This window comes from Cebidichthys violaceus, unplaced genomic scaffold (genome assembly GCF_023349555.1).
Source record: "Cebidichthys violaceus isolate CVI_PGR_0920_01 unplaced genomic scaffold, fCebVio1.0.p SCAF_30, whole genome shotgun sequence".
Taxonomy (NCBI): Eukaryota; Metazoa; Chordata; class Actinopteri; order Perciformes; family Stichaeidae; genus Cebidichthys; species Cebidichthys violaceus.
In genome coordinates, this window is record NW_027176484.1 from 1,992,698 (window position 1) to 2,009,528 (window position 16,831).

General features: G+C 44.7%; 1 protein-coding gene across 1 annotated transcript in view; it reads right to left on the reverse strand.

Moving 5' to 3' along the window:
• adamtsl5 (ADAMTS like 5) overlaps positions 1-16,831 on the reverse strand; it is a 31,092-nt gene that overhangs the window by 10,955 nt on the left and 3,306 nt on the right. Inside the window, exons 2-7 of the mRNA XM_068724287.1 lie at positions 12,140-12,215; positions 8,416-8,585; positions 7,713-7,773; positions 6,314-6,419; positions 5,624-5,751; positions 2,112-2,235 (exon numbers count right to left, since the gene is read on the reverse strand). Coding sequence (XP_068580388.1) covers positions 2,112-2,235; positions 5,624-5,751; positions 6,314-6,419; positions 7,713-7,773; positions 8,416-8,585; positions 12,140-12,215 — 665 coding nt within the window. The remainder of the gene's footprint in view (positions 1-2,111; positions 2,236-5,623; positions 5,752-6,313; positions 6,420-7,712; positions 7,774-8,415; positions 8,586-12,139; positions 12,216-16,831) is intronic.

Genomic DNA, 16,831 nt, shown 5'->3' on the forward strand with positions numbered 1-16,831 from the left:
AATTAATTAATTTTGCACATGGTTTATGGTCTCTTCGACTGGGTGAACATGTAGGTTGACTTTTAAAATAGCGTAGCCTCGATGCAGTAGACGCAAACAGACGAGTCTGCTCATTGAGCACGACCTGCAGCACGTGATGGGTATTAATTAGTTATCAATTATTTAAAAAAACTCCTCCGAATGACTGAATAACTCCAACAACAGCTGCACGTCTCTAAACATTTAACTGTTCCATTATTACAGCTCTGTGGCTTGAGAAGTGCGGCCACTTGAAACAAAATGGACGGCTGCAGGCCGTCACTTTGCACCGGGCACTTTATGTTCTGGGTTCATCTCTGAACAGCATACTAAATCATCATCGCCTACCATTTTTTCAGCAATCAGTAACTGATTATGTAATCAGATAATCTTGCCAAAACGCAGACACGTTGATCGTCTGTCATAATAAAAACTAAAATCAGTAATGATTAACTATCATTAAACTTTACAGGATCGGTTTTATGAGCACAAAGACAGAGAATCTATGAACGAGCTGAAACACAATCATCCGTCACAGAGTGATATTTCTCCTCTGGGACAGCTCTATAGCCCCCCCCCCCCTTCATTCATTACGACGGGTAACTCTGGTTGGCCCTGGTTACCTCAGAGAGGAACTATTCACAAGGTTTATCTGCGGGGCCGTTAGCTACATGAAGACGTAGCGCTGCCATTGAGGAAGTGTTTAGAGTTAAGAGCTCGAGGCCGTCAGTGTTTGACCTCGTGAGGATTTTTGTGCATCGGTTCTCCGTCCGTTGGGATACACAGCTGCAGGAGGAAAGAAAAAAAAAAACCCACCCAAGGTCTGTGGAGTCGCCCAAACAAAGCGGCCTTTATCAGCCCGTTTTCCCCTTTTTGCTCAAATCTGAGTCATTATGGCCGGCGCTCTGCCTGTGAGGAAGCCTCCGTTACGAAGCCCAGGCTCCAGAGCCAAGTCGCCCACATGAGGTGTCGGGAACTTTCTGTTCTGTGTGTGAACCGTGTGTGTGTGTGTGTGTGTGTGTGTGTGTTAAAGACATAGACTCGTGACGTCACCCATTGGTTTGTGGACTACCGTTTTGAAGTGACGGAGGCCTTGAGTTTGGCGATTTCGCCATGTTGTTGTTTTTTGCAACCAATGAACAGAAGTTACCATATTTGGAATACGGAGCAATGACGTAGAGACACTGCAGCGGCAGCGACCTGTCAATCACAGTTAGCCCCGCCCTTCAAAAGGTTTTGAAGCAAGAGACCAATGTTTTTAAATGTCTGGAATATATTGTTGACTATGTTGATGTTTCTGCACAGGATCTCTCCTCGCCTACCAATGCAGATTACGGAGCGCACAACACGACAATCAAGACGACCATGGGTCCGATTCCCGGCTTCAGACGACGGTCAGCAAGGCCCAGATTTTCCTTTGTTGTGAGGTATGTTAAGAGTGTTTTTTACATCCCACAAGCTGGTCGGGAGTCCATCATGGCCGCACCAATTTCAGATCGCAAATATTAAACATGTTCGATATTTACACACACATCCTGTTGTGAGGGGCGAACAGCCGGGGACAATATCAACACATTTCGTCATCAGAAAAATTGTCTAATCATTGAATACAATTTCAACAATTTCTAAGAAAATATAAAAAAAATCACTTTGTAAACTTTGATTTTAAAGGTGCTGTAAAAATAAAGTTATTATTATTATTATTATTATTATTATTATTATATTCCGTCTTCTTTAAATAATGTTCTTTTTGAATAGAAAACCTTCCTCCCAACATGTTTGACGTGAGCAGTCTGTCCCAATGCAGGTAGGAAATGTTTTGCAGGCATCGAGCCAAGAGTGTGAACACTGTGTTCCTCCTCCTGAAGTCTCAACGACTGTAATTTTGGCGGACGTGTTGTTGAGCTGAAGTTCCTCCTGGACGGCGGCCAACGGGTTTTTGTTTGGCAAAAAAAAAAAAAACGGTTACCATGGTTAACTCTCACTCCGTCAGAGAACAGTGACCTCTTGGCTGAACTCGAATTATGGAAATATGCCCCAGACCGCGTTGGATCTGATGCTGCTGATTCCTGGTGGAGATAATATGATCCTACCTGCCTGCAGACCGTTGCTCTGGTACACGCTCTTGTGGTGCAGACAGGTGGTGTTTAGTCCTCCGCACACCATGCAGGCGTCCTCCTGCTGCTTTGAGCCCAAGATGGAGTCACAACCGGGCTTCTGCATGACACACACACACACACACACACACACACACACACACACACACACACACACACGTTCAGGGACACAGTTTGATCAGGGTGGTTTGCTCTGCTGAAACTTGTTTCTCTGACAGCGTGTTGACTTTGCGCACATTTCCCATCAAGAGCCGCGGCAACTTCCAATCTTTCTTTTTGTGTTCGTCTCTGTCGTACGTTCACCTCGAAACCTCCTGCCATGATTCAACTCAGTCCACCTTCTCTTATTTGCTTCTCCCTGTCATTTTCTCCTCCTCGCAAACATTTACTTAAGGATTCGGCGGCAAGCTAGAGGGCCCCTCAAGAGAGGAGGAGGGGAAGTCCTCCCTGTAAACGTTAAAATGACAAAGCAAAGAGCACGGAGGAAGAGATGGATTACAGTGGCCGCTTTTCTTCTCCGACCTCCGTCCCTTGCGCTCTGCGGAGCAATCAACGGGGAGGTTCCTGAGGCTGGAGAGCAACAATCCAGATCTAGGGGACCCTGTAATCAGCCCCCTAAGCTCCTTAAAAACACACAAACACTCCGAGGGTACCGTGTGTGCACAGCAGGAAATGAATCCTCGGCGAGTAAGTAGCAGAGTGCACGAGGGCCCCACTGAGGGGCCGCGGCCCTGCGAAGCACCAGAAAACACTCAAGCTTATGTAAGTTAATGTAACTTTGAGTGTGTAGAAATAAACTTGGTGATTGTTATTCTTTCAAATCGCAACATTCAGGGTTAATTGATCAGCTTTAGTTGTTTTTTGAGCAGCTGCTTTACCACATGTCACTTTTGATATGTGATTGGACGAGCACTAGTTAGTCAAGTGACTGGTCAGTCAACAGAATATTAACTGCTAGCAGCTCAGGGGATGCAGGTCGGTGGGTCCACCACTTTGTTGCAGAATTGAATATCTCATTTTTGAGATACCTCGAGGATAAATTGCAATAACTCTGGTGATCTTCTGACTTTTCATTGATTTTTATGAATACGATTTGTAAAAAATTTGAATTATTGCCGTTGCCATGTTATTTTTTTTGCAACCAATCAACAGAAGTTTCCGTATTTGGACTGTCTCTATTTGACGTAGAGAAGCCATGTACATCAAGGTATTGACAGCGAACTGTCAGTCACAGTAAGCCCCGCCCCTAAAGTATCCCCTGCTTTATGGTCTGTTTGACTCTAAATGGACCATAATTTACTAAATGAACATCATGCTGTATTGAAGAAGACTTGAAATTAGAGATTGAGACTTCCTGTCTTTGTGGTTTCCCGTACTTTTTTTCTGTGTATCACCATGTGTTTTATTTTGTATCCTTTGTTTCTTCTACCAATCAGCTTGCCCACCTGTATCTGGTTGTTTGATTATAAGAGTTTTCTAATCAAACCATTGCATCATTTCTGCTGCGTCCTCAGTAGAGCCGTTACCTTGGGCTGTAGACTCTTGTTTACATCATTGTAAACTTTGCAAAAAAAAAAGCAAAACCATTTTGGACTGTTGGACAAACTATTTAAAGACATCCTTCTTTTGATGGGCATCGTTTAATATGTTCTGACAATATGATAGATTGTCATAAAATGGAATTACATCATTACCGATCAAACAAACTCCCAGATCAACAATTGGCAACTGCAAATATACAATACTGCACACACATTCCACATGCATGCACACGCACACACACACGCAAACACACACACACACACACACACACACACACACACACACACACACTTATATGCAATGTGTCCAAACCAGCCATGTGTTCTGCAGTCCGATCTCAACATGTGACCTGCAGAACCGCCACACCAGCTGCAGGCCACATCTGCTTCCTGTTTCAGGCTCTGTGCTGTACTGACCTCCAACGGCCCATAAGCCACTTGTGGACACCACACACGCGCACACACACACACACACACACACACACACACACACACACACACACACACACACACACACACATACATACATATATAGAGATATATGTATAAATAGATATGCATTAATGCTCTGTCAGTGGCGTGAAAACTATGCTTTGCTCATGAGTTTAGCCTCGTGTAGCAGATGTGTCCACGGAGCATTACGCATGTGTCTCAATACTCTGCATGTGCTGCGGGACCCGGGGGACACAAGTTCATTTCCAGCCGTCCCCATCTGTGTGAGGGGTGAGACGGGTGAGCAGGGGGACAGGCTGGATGTGGGAGCAGGACTCTGGACTGTGAGCTGAGCGGAGCTGACGAATGCACTCTGCTCCCAACGCACAGCGTGGCGTTCAGGTCTCTAGAGAGCTCCAGTCAGAGTGGTCAACATCACTTACACCTCAACAAGGGCGGGAATGAAGAGAGAGAGAGAGAGAGAGAGAGAGAGAGAGAGAGAGAGAGAGAGAGAGAGAGAGAGAGAGAGAGAGAGAGAGAGAGAGAGACTTGAGCTCAACACAGCCTCATGTTGAAATCAAGACAATAGAAGTCGGAGGAGTTATGTGAAGGGTTCCATTCATTTTCTCATAGGAAGTGTGAAATGACTTCGAAGGCTTATAACGTCAAAAGTCAAAAGGTAGAAGCCTGTGTACATAAAAACCACAGACTGTATATAACAAATGGACGTAGTCATAGTGACGTCACCCATTGGTTTGTTATGAAGTCGTGAGTTCGGCGATTTCACCGTCGCCATCTTGGATTAAGGCCGTCGCGTGTTGTTTTTTTCTCAACCGATTAATATAAGATATATAACATATTTGGACTGAGGAGGAGTGACGTGGAGACGCCGTATACGTCTCTGGTAGAGACCTGTCAATCACAGCAAGCCCCGCCCCTAAAGCATACTCTGCTTTATGGTCTATTTGACTCTAAATGGACCATAGTTTACTAAATGAACATCATGCTGTATTGAAGAGGACTTGAAACTAGAGATTGTGACCATTAACTCATGTTTACAGTGTTTACTGAGGGAATAAATCAAGAGAGAAGTAGAGTCATTTTAGACTAGACTTCTATACAACCAGAGGAGTCGCCCCCTGATGGTCACTAGAGAGAATGCAGCTTTAACACATGAAGCATTGACTTCACTCAGTAGAACCGGAGGTTTCCGCCTGATGGAAACATAAAGAAGTCAAAGGCGCTCTACACGGAAGTCTGAGCATTTCTGTTGCCTCCTCACGGCTCTCAACATGGCAACGGCTGGGTCACTTTTAGATGAATTTGGCAACTATGGTGCAGCATTTTGGAACCTCATCCAAAACTAGCAGAAGAAGATTATCCTTAATATAAAACTATGAAATGGGAAAACCACAGACATGAAGTGCACAAACACAATATGAAAAGAAAAGACCAACACACACACACACACACACACACACACACACACACACGTTCAGTATTGTTTCCACTCACCAGGCAGCGTCCGTTGACACACACCGCTCCGGGCTCCTTGTCGCACGCCGTGCCATCGAGCACACGGCCAAAGTTGTAGTAGAAGTTGTGACCCAGCGCCAGGCAGCTCAGCTCACAGGGGTTAGAGCCTGGCAGGGAGAGATCCTCGGTCAGTGACTCTTTAGGTTATTGTGGGGCAAAGATAGGCGAGGCGAAAGAGAGGAGATTCAACAGCCAGCAGGCCTTTACAGGGGAAGCATGGAAAGTTCACCACATGACGGCCAACGACACAGCGACTAGAGCTACACACTCCCAAATTCACCCACATCTGCAAAACCAGGAGATGAGTGACCGTCAGACCGTTGTGTGAAGCACAAATGGTCTGAAGTCTACGATATTATCTTTTACTGTGCAGATCCAGATGACGGCGCTCTTGAGCATTTCATTAAATAAATGCTGTTTATGTGTTTAATGTGTGAAGTGTTTTAAAAAGCGGTGTAGTCTACTAATAAAGTTTTCTTTAAAAAAAAATGTCAAACTCTTATTACAAATAGAGATGTTTGGACACCATTTTTTCCTTCCCCGATACAGATTCTGATGCCTGAACTTGCGTATCGGCCGATTAAAAAACATAAAAACACAGAATTTAAATGATTAGTGAATACATTATTGTGTTTTCATTCAATCGTCAGCTGAGTTGTCTTCACTGACCTCCATGAAAGGTCGTCCATCTGAAGGAGTTTCCAGCCACCAACGGTCTGTCATTGAAGGCAGCACACTGCATCTCTCTGAAATCCTCCGAGCTGGGGGGGCACTCCTGCACACACACACACACACACACACACACACACACACACACACACAGTGAGGACGTTGTATTGAGTCGTTAACATAACAACGTGGGGCCTTGTTGTTGCGGTGTGTCCCACATCGTTGGCACTATGTCCGCTGTTGTCGGGCAGCTTTTCAGCCGATTCAACACGTTCAACTGTCAACTGTTTCTTTCACAGGCTATACTGTAAAAACAGAACATTTTCAACTTTCGGATTGTCCTTGAACACGTCGTGTGTGACAAACGTCAGAGAAAACAACCAAACCAAAGCTTAAAATTGTGATATTTCATCAAAACTTTATTCTAAATTTCCCAAATAAACTCCATGAACACTCATGTGATAACAATTCAGTGGAACTGCAGACTGGACTGCTGAACACAGAGCAGAGAAGAGAGGAAAGATTGTAAACATTGAAATAGTTCAACATATACAGCACGTAGAGCCAAAATTTATTCTCATATTTCTAAAATAAATGATCAAACAACTTGCGTTTTTTCTTTTTTTATGAATTATGGCATTATAACTATTATTCTGCACTAAAGACATGTTTGAGTTCGCTCTACTTCTAGCCGTGGATGTTCTGTTTCCATAAAGGTGCAGGACTTTTATCATATTATATATAGAAAAAACGCCCCATTTTTCACGCAAGGAAAGCTGTTTTTCAGCCTCTCAAATATGGAGGTATCCCTCTTCTTCCTGTTCCATATCATATCAAACTTAATACCCCAACACGACATTTAAAGACGTCGCCTCGGACTCTGACAAACTGGGATGGACCGAACGATTCATCGATTCCACCCCTCAGACCGAAGGAAATCTAAATGATAAACAATAATTCAAATATTACCCCTAAAACAAATGCATTCACTTGTGCTGAGTCCACAGAAGCTGCAGCGTGATCTCATTTCATCCACACGAAACTTCATGTTCATACCACAAACTGCAGCACAGAGAGAAGTCGTGGCTTTGCGTCCATTCATTCGAAGCTCTGAGCTCATCGCACCGTACAAACTGCCGCACGCACACTCGAGCGTGCTTAAACACGCCGCGGCCCATCTGTGTGTTTTTCCTCATGGGCCACAGTGACTGGCTGTCCAAACACACCCAACCCAGTCTGATACCTGACTCGGATAAATCCCAGAGACGTGAGTTAATATGTCAGTGAAATTCCAGATCACACCCAGAAATGCACACCTTCCAGAGCAAACATCCGCCATTGTTCTAAATTGTTTGCATCGAAAGTCGTGTTTTTTTTTTTTCATACGGTGTGAACTGACCTTGGTGTTGCAGATCTTGTATTGTCTGGGATCTCCTGTACACGGTCCTCCCACCGGGTTCCTGGGACACAGAAGTCAACACAGAATTCACCGGACAAAGAAAACACAGCAGGAAGGAGTTCACAGTGGAAACTGTGTCTGTGCAGGTTGAACGAAACCTTCTCTCATGCATAAAGCGTATACAGATTGTATTATGTTATTTAGGTCTCATCATTTTAAAATTAATGTAAATGTGGTTTAACATCTCAATAGTTCTGATTTACTGTAAACTGTGATCAGTGAGTCAGATATATATTTATATTTATATTGCTGTACATGCTGGTCATTTTAATTACTTCATATACTGCTGTGTAGCTTAACCTAAAATGATACATCAGCATTTATTAGTTGATTTCTATTTTGTAATTATTTTGCAAAGTACCTAAAGATATAAAATACATGGAGAATATTTCCCGATGATATGTCGTGGAGTAGAAGTATATAAAGTAGCATCAAATAGAAATACTTAATTAAAGTACCTCAAAAGTGTACTATTGCACTTGAGTAAATGTACTTAGTTACATTCCACCATTGGAAAACAGACAACTTGCACTTATTACACAATTGATTTATGATCATCGGGAATGTGTTTGTAAAGCATTGCATCTTGATGTAGTAACTAAATGTCTTTTGTGTGACCCTGCAGGAGGCGGCGGGCGTTTACCTGGTGATGCAGGTGCGTGCTCTCACCGAGGCGCCGCTGCCGCAGCTACGCGAGCAGACGGACCAGCCGCTCCACGCCGCCCACTCGTTCCTGAAGTGCAGCTGCCGCCGGGCGCGCGCCGGACGCCCTGACGAGGCCTCGCCGGAGGGATGCCACGCAGAAACCCAGGACTGAGAAAAACAAAAAAAAACAACAGAGGGAGGAAATTAGATGCTGACATTGTAACACAAAACACAAAGCGACAGAGAAGAAGAGCAACATGTCAGCTGGTGATCCAGACCCTGCGGGTTTTAAGACCAGGAGGGTGCTGCAGGAATGAGTCCTACAACCCGGGAAAGGAGTTAGCACTTTTGCACTTCCGGTCCCCGGCTGCATGTAAACGTGAATATTAGTGGAATATCCATTATCATTGTAAACAGCTTAGTAGGAATATTGTCTTTTTTAGAATAAGGTCAAAAGAATATTTTGTGCATCTCAACATAGTCAATGTTTGGATAATAAAGTATATGATACAGTAGCATTACATGGTTATTGAGCTGCCTAATGAGTACTTTTACTTTTGGTACTTGCAGTACTTTTTTGTCACATATGTTTTTGTACTTTTACTTGTTAACAACTTTGAATGCAGGTCTTTTACTGGTAACAGAGTATTTTTTACAGTGTGAGCTACTTCTACTTAAAGTTACTGTGAGGAACTCGTCGTCGGAGCCACCGGGTCGGATTCTGGTGAAACCAGATGACATCATGCAGGTTCACCAGAAACTCCTTCAGCTCAGACTCCAGTGAGGCCTCCACCAGAGGCCGGTCCACCGTGGACAGACCCAGATCCTCCAGCAGAGACCGGTCCATCGTGGACAGACCCAGATCCTCCAGCAGAGGCCGGTCCACCGTGGACAGACCCAGATCCTCCAGCAGAGACCGGTCCACCGTGGGACAGACCCAGATCTGACTTTACCTGCAGCCTTCCTTGGACCTGCAGTCGGAGCTCCAGAGGGAGGAGGAGAGCTCAGCTCCCGGCAGCAGCAGCATCTCCTCCTCCAGGAGCAGAGGGAGGGAGGCACGGGAGAACCAGGACCAGGACTTAAAGGGGCAGACTGTCAGACTCTGCTGCAGTAAAATTAGAGGTTTTCAAAAGGGACTCTTATGCTCAGAAATACCACCACTTTAGTCTACAGTGACAGCTAAAATCACCACATAATTAAAGAGAGACTACCGTGTCTGCAGAATGATGGGATGTCATTTGTGAAAGGGGGAAAAAGTGTGTCGGGGGGGGGGGGGGGGGGGGGGGGGGGGTGTTATGTGTGATGCCTCACAAAACCAACTTTATTTATAGCCAGGAATCCAACAACAGGCGGGTAGATTGACGGAGTAGATGGTGTAAGAAGAGAACCTGGTGAACCTGGTGGATCAGGACCATCAGAGCCAAACAATAAAAGTGATTAGAGAAATCTCAATGGCGCTCCTTAAACACATTCCAGAGTTTTTTGCCCTGGAGGAGGAACTGGCAGCGTTCCAACCGGTTTCACATACAGGAGCTGGCTCACACACACACACACACACACACACACACACACACACACACACTCAACAACTGCTTCGGTTATCTTTCTGTCAGGAGAAGCCGAAGTCAAAGTCGTCTGATGTACAAAATGAGAATTACCTCTCGTGCCAGGCGTGGGTATAAGAACATGTGTAAAACAAGCTCTTGTCTTGACTCAAAACTACCAAAAAGATGCAAAACAACAACAAAGAGATGCTAAACGACCATAATGTCTCCTTAAACCTGTGGCTCTTGTTCTTATGGAGGGTTGGGGGGGGGGCCTTCACATGTGTGTGCCCAAGGGCCCATTGCCTCATAATCCGTCCATGCCTACACATTCCTCTGGTCACAGTTACACACTTACACAACACCCTTTCATACATGCACACAAACACTCACAATACTCCCTCGAACAAAAAAAAACTACAAATCTGCACCATGTTTAAATGATCTGTTTCATGTTACATGTTTGTACTGTCACACAGACAACATACAATACAATAAAACAAATAATTAATCCTTTATAAGAGTATTTGGGAGTCTTTCTGAACAACCTGCGCTCAACATGACGTCAATGAAAACAATAGTTTCCATCTCAGTGATAAAACTACAACAATAAAACTACAACATCCAGAACCTCCAGACGAGTAAACGGCGATCTGCGTCTGACTGTTTACAGAGGAAACAGGAAGAGAAAAAAACTGAAACTGAGGCTCTTTGACTTTGTGACTCATAGAACAGAATTGGTCAGACATGCGCGCACACACACACACACACACACACACACACACACACACACACACACACACACACTTAGCTGCGAGCGACCTGTGCCACGACTCTCCATCATTTTCCATGGCTGGGTCACCTGAGGTTGCCCTCATTAGTGTTACCGCCGGTCAAATTAACGTTGATAACAGTTGGAGGTGGGGGGGCCTGGCTTTCTAGATTAATGAAAGTGACTTTTGACCTTTACAATACAACCCCCCCCCCCCTTCACATGAGAAGAGAGGAAAAACAAAACCTGCCCTCGTGTTTAAAAAACAAACTGCAAACAGCAAGAGAGGGTTGAAGGTGAAGAGCTGCAGACCAGTAACACCAGTTCTCAACTCCAGACACAACGTTCCACCATGAATCGAAATAATCCGGTTATGGGCAAAAGACATGCACATATTATTGTATTAAAAAGTCAGACCAGTCTGCTTTAAAGGTAACTTTTCTCTCATTATACACAGAACAATACATTCTTCATCTTTTAGTGTATTGTGTAATGTGTCTCGTCTGTTTGTCAGTTAGCAGGACATCTAAAAAAAAAAATGTGAACAGATCTAAATAAAATTTTGTTAAAAGTCAAAATATGGGCCAAACAAAAAGCGATGATGATTTGATGAGGACATTTTAATTTATTTAATTTTATATTTTTTAAATATATTTAATTAAATTACATTTTTTTCATTTAAATACATTTTCTTAAATGTTTTAGAATTACATTTTATTTATTTTCCTTTATTTAGGGGGTGGCCATTTCCAACACAAAATACCATCAAAAGACAAACCCCGCTGCAACAACAATCCAATCAGCCACCAACTCACATCTGATTGGTTTATTATCCAAACGAGATGGATTTTTCCTCTCTGGAACCTGAGAGCGCCCATTTTTCTCTGCACAAATTAGCTTAATGACAACGTTTAACTCTGTCAAACTTAGGAAAAAGAGCATGTAAAGGAAGGAAAAAGCGGGGGGGGGGGGGGGGGGGGGGAGAGATGGCCTTGGGTCCTGACAGAAGGGGTTTACGAGGCCCCATGTGTAAACTCAGCGCGGTGCACTTGAAAACGTCGTCATCCAGCTATTAGCTTTGTGTGTTAACCTTAAAAATCTATGTGAGCTCTGTTATAAGAAGTTAGATTTGTTGATAAAGGCTCTGTTAAGCTTTAATTGATTAAATGTTAATATACATATTCCCATGTTAACAACTAATCAAGAAACAATGTCTCCTCAGTGATGAACCCACAGAAAATGAACCGGATCATAAAAGTCACCGTTCACATCGTATCACGGTTTTGAGCCACAGATCCAATCAAGCAGGAAAGAAAATGGAGCAATAATAACTTTTAGAGATTAATCCAGTGAAAAGAAATAATCGGGTGACTCGTGACGACGAGTCGTGGACGGGTCACACTTACGCTCTGCGGGGACGACGGGCAGACGGGAGCGACCAGCAGCAGGACGAGGGTCAGGGCCTGGCACGGAGTCAGCTTCCTGCAGACGGAGAGAAGAGAAACACCGTCAGTCAGTTCGTCCTGGTGAAACTTCACCGTCACCGTTTTTCACACATGTCAAACACAGGGAGGACGTTACAGCACAGACGTTTGAGAGCAAACGGACAGGAAAAGACACGACTGACACTTCGAGCAGCAGAGGTCTTTAGGTCGTTGATAATATCCACGAGTAAGCTGCCGCACTACTGTGAACCCCTGTGGGCCGGAGCCGAGGTCAGGAATGCCCCGCCATCCCCCCCCCCGCCATCCAGCAAGTATCATTAATCTCAAACAACACCCACCCCTACAGTGTCTTATTAACTCCCACACAGCCGAGAGGAAGGAACCGGTCTCCCCTGCTGCGTTTACATGATTTTAATTTCACTAATAATCAGAATCACAGCCGGTTGCTTCAGCTCAAACCTCAGCCTGGTTAGAAACACATCAAATGTAAATAAAATGTTGGTGTCTTGTGCATTATTTTGTGCAAAATTTCCACAACATTCAGCCAACACTTAAGTGTGTTAAAGCTGCATTCTCTCTAGTGTCCATCAGGGGGCGACTCCTCTGGTTGTATAGAAGTCTAGTCTAAAATGACTCTACTTCTCTCTTGATTTATTCCCTCAGTAAACATTGTAAACATGATTTATGGTCTCAATCTCTAGTTTCTCGTCTTCTTCAATACAGCATGATGTTCATTTAGTACATTATGGTCCATTTAGAGTCAAACAGACCATAAAGCAGGGGATTCTTTAGGGCGGGGCTTACAGTGATTGACAGGTCTCCACGGCGTTGTCCGATCTGAGATTTGTTGGTGTCTTTAATCCTTTCACAGTGTTTTAAGAAAGTTAAAGTCACTACAAGGAAGTCTCATTTTTTGTGTTTTTGCCGTCCCTGTGGACTAAAGTGGTCGTGTTTCATCCGGAGTCCCTTTAGAAAACCTCTCCTTTTACTGCAGCAGGATCTGACAGTCTGCTCCTCTCAGTCCTGGTTCTAGTTCTCCCGTGCCTCCCTTCCCTCCAGCGGGTCCAGCAATACGTCCTGGGTCTCCAGCAGCTTGGTGTCGGCTCCCGGAGAGGAGAAGCTCTGCTCCTGGAGGAGGAGAAGTAGAAGGAGACGCTGCTGCTGCTGCCGGGAGCTGAGCTCTCCTCCTCCCTCCGGAGCTCTGACTGCAGGTCCAAGGCTGCAGGTGAAGCCGGATCTGGGTCTGTCCACGGTGGACCGGTCTCTGCTGGAGGATCTGGGTCTGTCCACGAAGGACTGGTCTCTGCTGGAGTCTGAGCTGAAGGAGTTTCATCTGATTTAACCTAACTTAACTTTACTTCTTACATTTTGGTTGCCTACAAATGTCGTATTCAGCGTCCTGTTGCTCAACTCTCTTGCAGAAAAAAACAGATGGCGGCGTACAAAATACTGAACTCAAGGCAATAAAACGACAAGTCCACAAACCAACGGGTGATGTCACGGTGACTGAGTCCACTTCCCCGTCAATGGGTGCTACCAGATAAGATCTTCACCGAGCCTCGTGTTTAGTCTGTCTTGCTCTACCAGCTGCCCTCTGTCACTTCTTTACCTTCCGGGCAAACAACTGTGGCTCTCCGTCTTTCCCTCCCTCTGATTCATCAAAGGACGAGCGCCCTTTTCTTTTTTTTGAGAAGTACCGGTGATTCTTGGAAAGCCCCTCTCTTTGATTTGCTTCCTGGCACCGCTCTGCTGACGGCGTGGTCACACGTTTAAGGGGTCTGTTTTGTGATCAGGGATGTCATTTTCATTAACACACAATATCTAAGACGGGGTTGCATTTGGAAAAGGAACAACAACTTAATGTCCTCTCTTTCTTTTCCCTCCCACATATCACTTCCTCCTCCATCAGCTTCCAGTCTTTATCGCTCTCAACTCTGTTCTGTCTCTTTTATCTCCCCCAAAAAAAAAAGAAACCCAGAGCTGCTCCAAAGCATTTGGCTCAGTCCCAGGTCAGTAGCTGCCCTGTCCAATTAAACGATACACATCTCCCTCACACTCGGCTGAGCAGCCCATCCCTTCAGAGACCTCGGCTCCCGTCTCTGCCTTACATGGGGCAATTCATATCAGAGGAACGGGGAAGGTTGCGCTGACCGTAAGAGGTAATGGGCTCATAAATCACGACAGACGTAAGAGGCCTTTTCCATTTTCACACAGACTTTATTTTGCTCCCAGTATCTCAGCTGCATGACGAAAGGGCCATTGTGTGTGCAGGTCTTACCTCCTGACCCCCCGAAGACTACACTGTTCGAAATATCTGGCCGTTATTTGTACGACTTGAGTCCCGTAATCCATCCCAGGTCTGCATCCTTGTTTAAATGTGTGGCAAATACGGGTTGATTGAAAACCTCAATAGCTAAATGTACGGTGGGTTTCTAAAATAGACAATTATTTGTAACTTGCAATTGTCACTAAAATGTCTTTTAAAAGATTACTGATGCTTAAAATGTTTCACCAAACCAGAGCTAAAAGGAGAGCAAAAATGGACCTTGAATTTGTCGAGAAAAGCAAAAATCTGGATTGGAAAAGTATTTGGTGAAACAAAAGGTTCATTTTTTGGATGATATGAAGCCATTCATAAGGATCACCAACACTTAAAGTTTGTTTTTGCATCAATGCACAAATCTGCAGATGTTTCTAGTGTGTTTTAAACATCTGTGGTAGAGAGAGAAGGGTTTATCTTCATTTCATAAAGGCCAAACATGTGAATACCGTTGTAAATCAGAGACGATGAAGTCATTCCTCTCACTTTCACTTGATCTTTGGCTGCGGCTTTTGAACATGAAAAGACGGCAGCCCCGGTCACGGACCGGTTGGCCCCCTCCCTACAGGGCTCCTCACAGAGGTGAGCAGGGGGTCAGGCCGCCTCCTCCGGCTCTCATTAAGACTATAGCAGCACATTAGTGAGGAGCTCCGGGGCGGGGAGAGGGGAGCGGCTTTAATCAATACGAGACCATAGTTGTTTATTTTGACTGTCGCTCTCATGAGGAAGAAGAAGAAGAAGAAGAAGAAGAAGAAGAAGAAGAAACACACAAATAACACTGAAATAATCTTGAACAAATAACAGAATAAGACTGAAACCATGAAGCCAATGAGCTTCTATCTGAACCTTTATACTCTTACAGACGCTACAGGTAAATAGGGTAGAATATGTAACTCATATATTACCATGATGCTTCCCCAGTCAATTACTGAGATTAAGACGATTATTTTTTGGATATCAAGTTTCATGAAAATATATGTTTAAATATGCAAATGAGGCATTTTTGTATTAAATATGAGCTCATTTGCATTATATACCATAAACCATTTTCCAGACAATACCTTCAGCCAATCAGGACACAGAGTCCTGTGACTCCTGTGTCATGTGACCTTTATAACAAAGAATTTCTTCCCGCCCGAAAAATATAAACACGCCTCCCGGCCGTAGAAAAATGTAGTCATTGGGACGAAAGTAGAGCTGGGCGATAATTCAATATCATTATTTATCGTCTTTCAACGGAGTGATATTGTGATGAAATCATACATCGAGATATATCGTGATACACAATTACGTTGTCTAAATTGATAATAACACATACTCAATCAAATTTCTCCAAAAGGAAAGGGGTGCGCTGGATTTATATCACAACACAAAACGAGAGCGCCATTGTGAAACGGAATGAGGCGCGATAATTGTTTCACGTCTCCTATCTTGTTTTGATCATTGTTAGAAAGCCAGAATCATTAATTGAAAGTAGATGAACTCGTGCAGCCTCTCCAACGTGCTGCTCTCTCATTGACGATTCCTCGAACACACCTTTGCTGAAACACACCCTGACAGACAGGTAGCGCCCACATTCCCACCCTGCACAAATAAACAACGTCTCTGCACGGCCATCGCGCCGTTGACATTGTGTCGCCGAGTGCATTGCAGGTGAGAATGTGTCCTTTGACCCGCTGCCACAGACACCTGACTGAGGATCTCTGTTGTTTTTCGTGTGGGGGTCTAAGTGGCTCTCTACGGGGACCTTTTAGAATGATCTGCACACCCACCACGATTTCTAAAAGCAACACGTCTTCCGACCGAGGGGTTGGTCTTAACCTCTGATCCCGGGATCCCTATAGCTGGGACCCCACCCAGAGTCTCGGGGCGAGCCTGGTGGAGGGTCTTGATGGTTAAATGGAGCACGCTGCTGAATGAATTGACACAAACTCTTAACAGATGTTCAGCGCGAAGGGCCCCGTTGGTCCGCCCTGACCCCCGAGGGTCCGCATTGACTATGAATGAGGCGGCAACAATCGAAGCGCTCAGCGGCCCTCGATCGGCACGGCGAGCCTCTTTGAACACAAGCGGAGGGTCTTTGTGTCCTCGGGCAGCTGCTTCGCTCGAAGACGTAATAAAACATTGTCGCAAAGAAGACGTCAACTGCCATTGTGTGTCTGAGACCGTTAGACGGCAAATAAATCAAAGATTTCGCTGTTGCCGAAATGTCTAGACTCTTGCTCAACCACCTTCCCTTCCCTTCCATTCCCTTCGCTTCGCTTCGCTTCGCTTCGCTTCACTTCTTCCGCGACAGGGAGGACAAACTCGGTACACCGTCATACCTCGGGGAT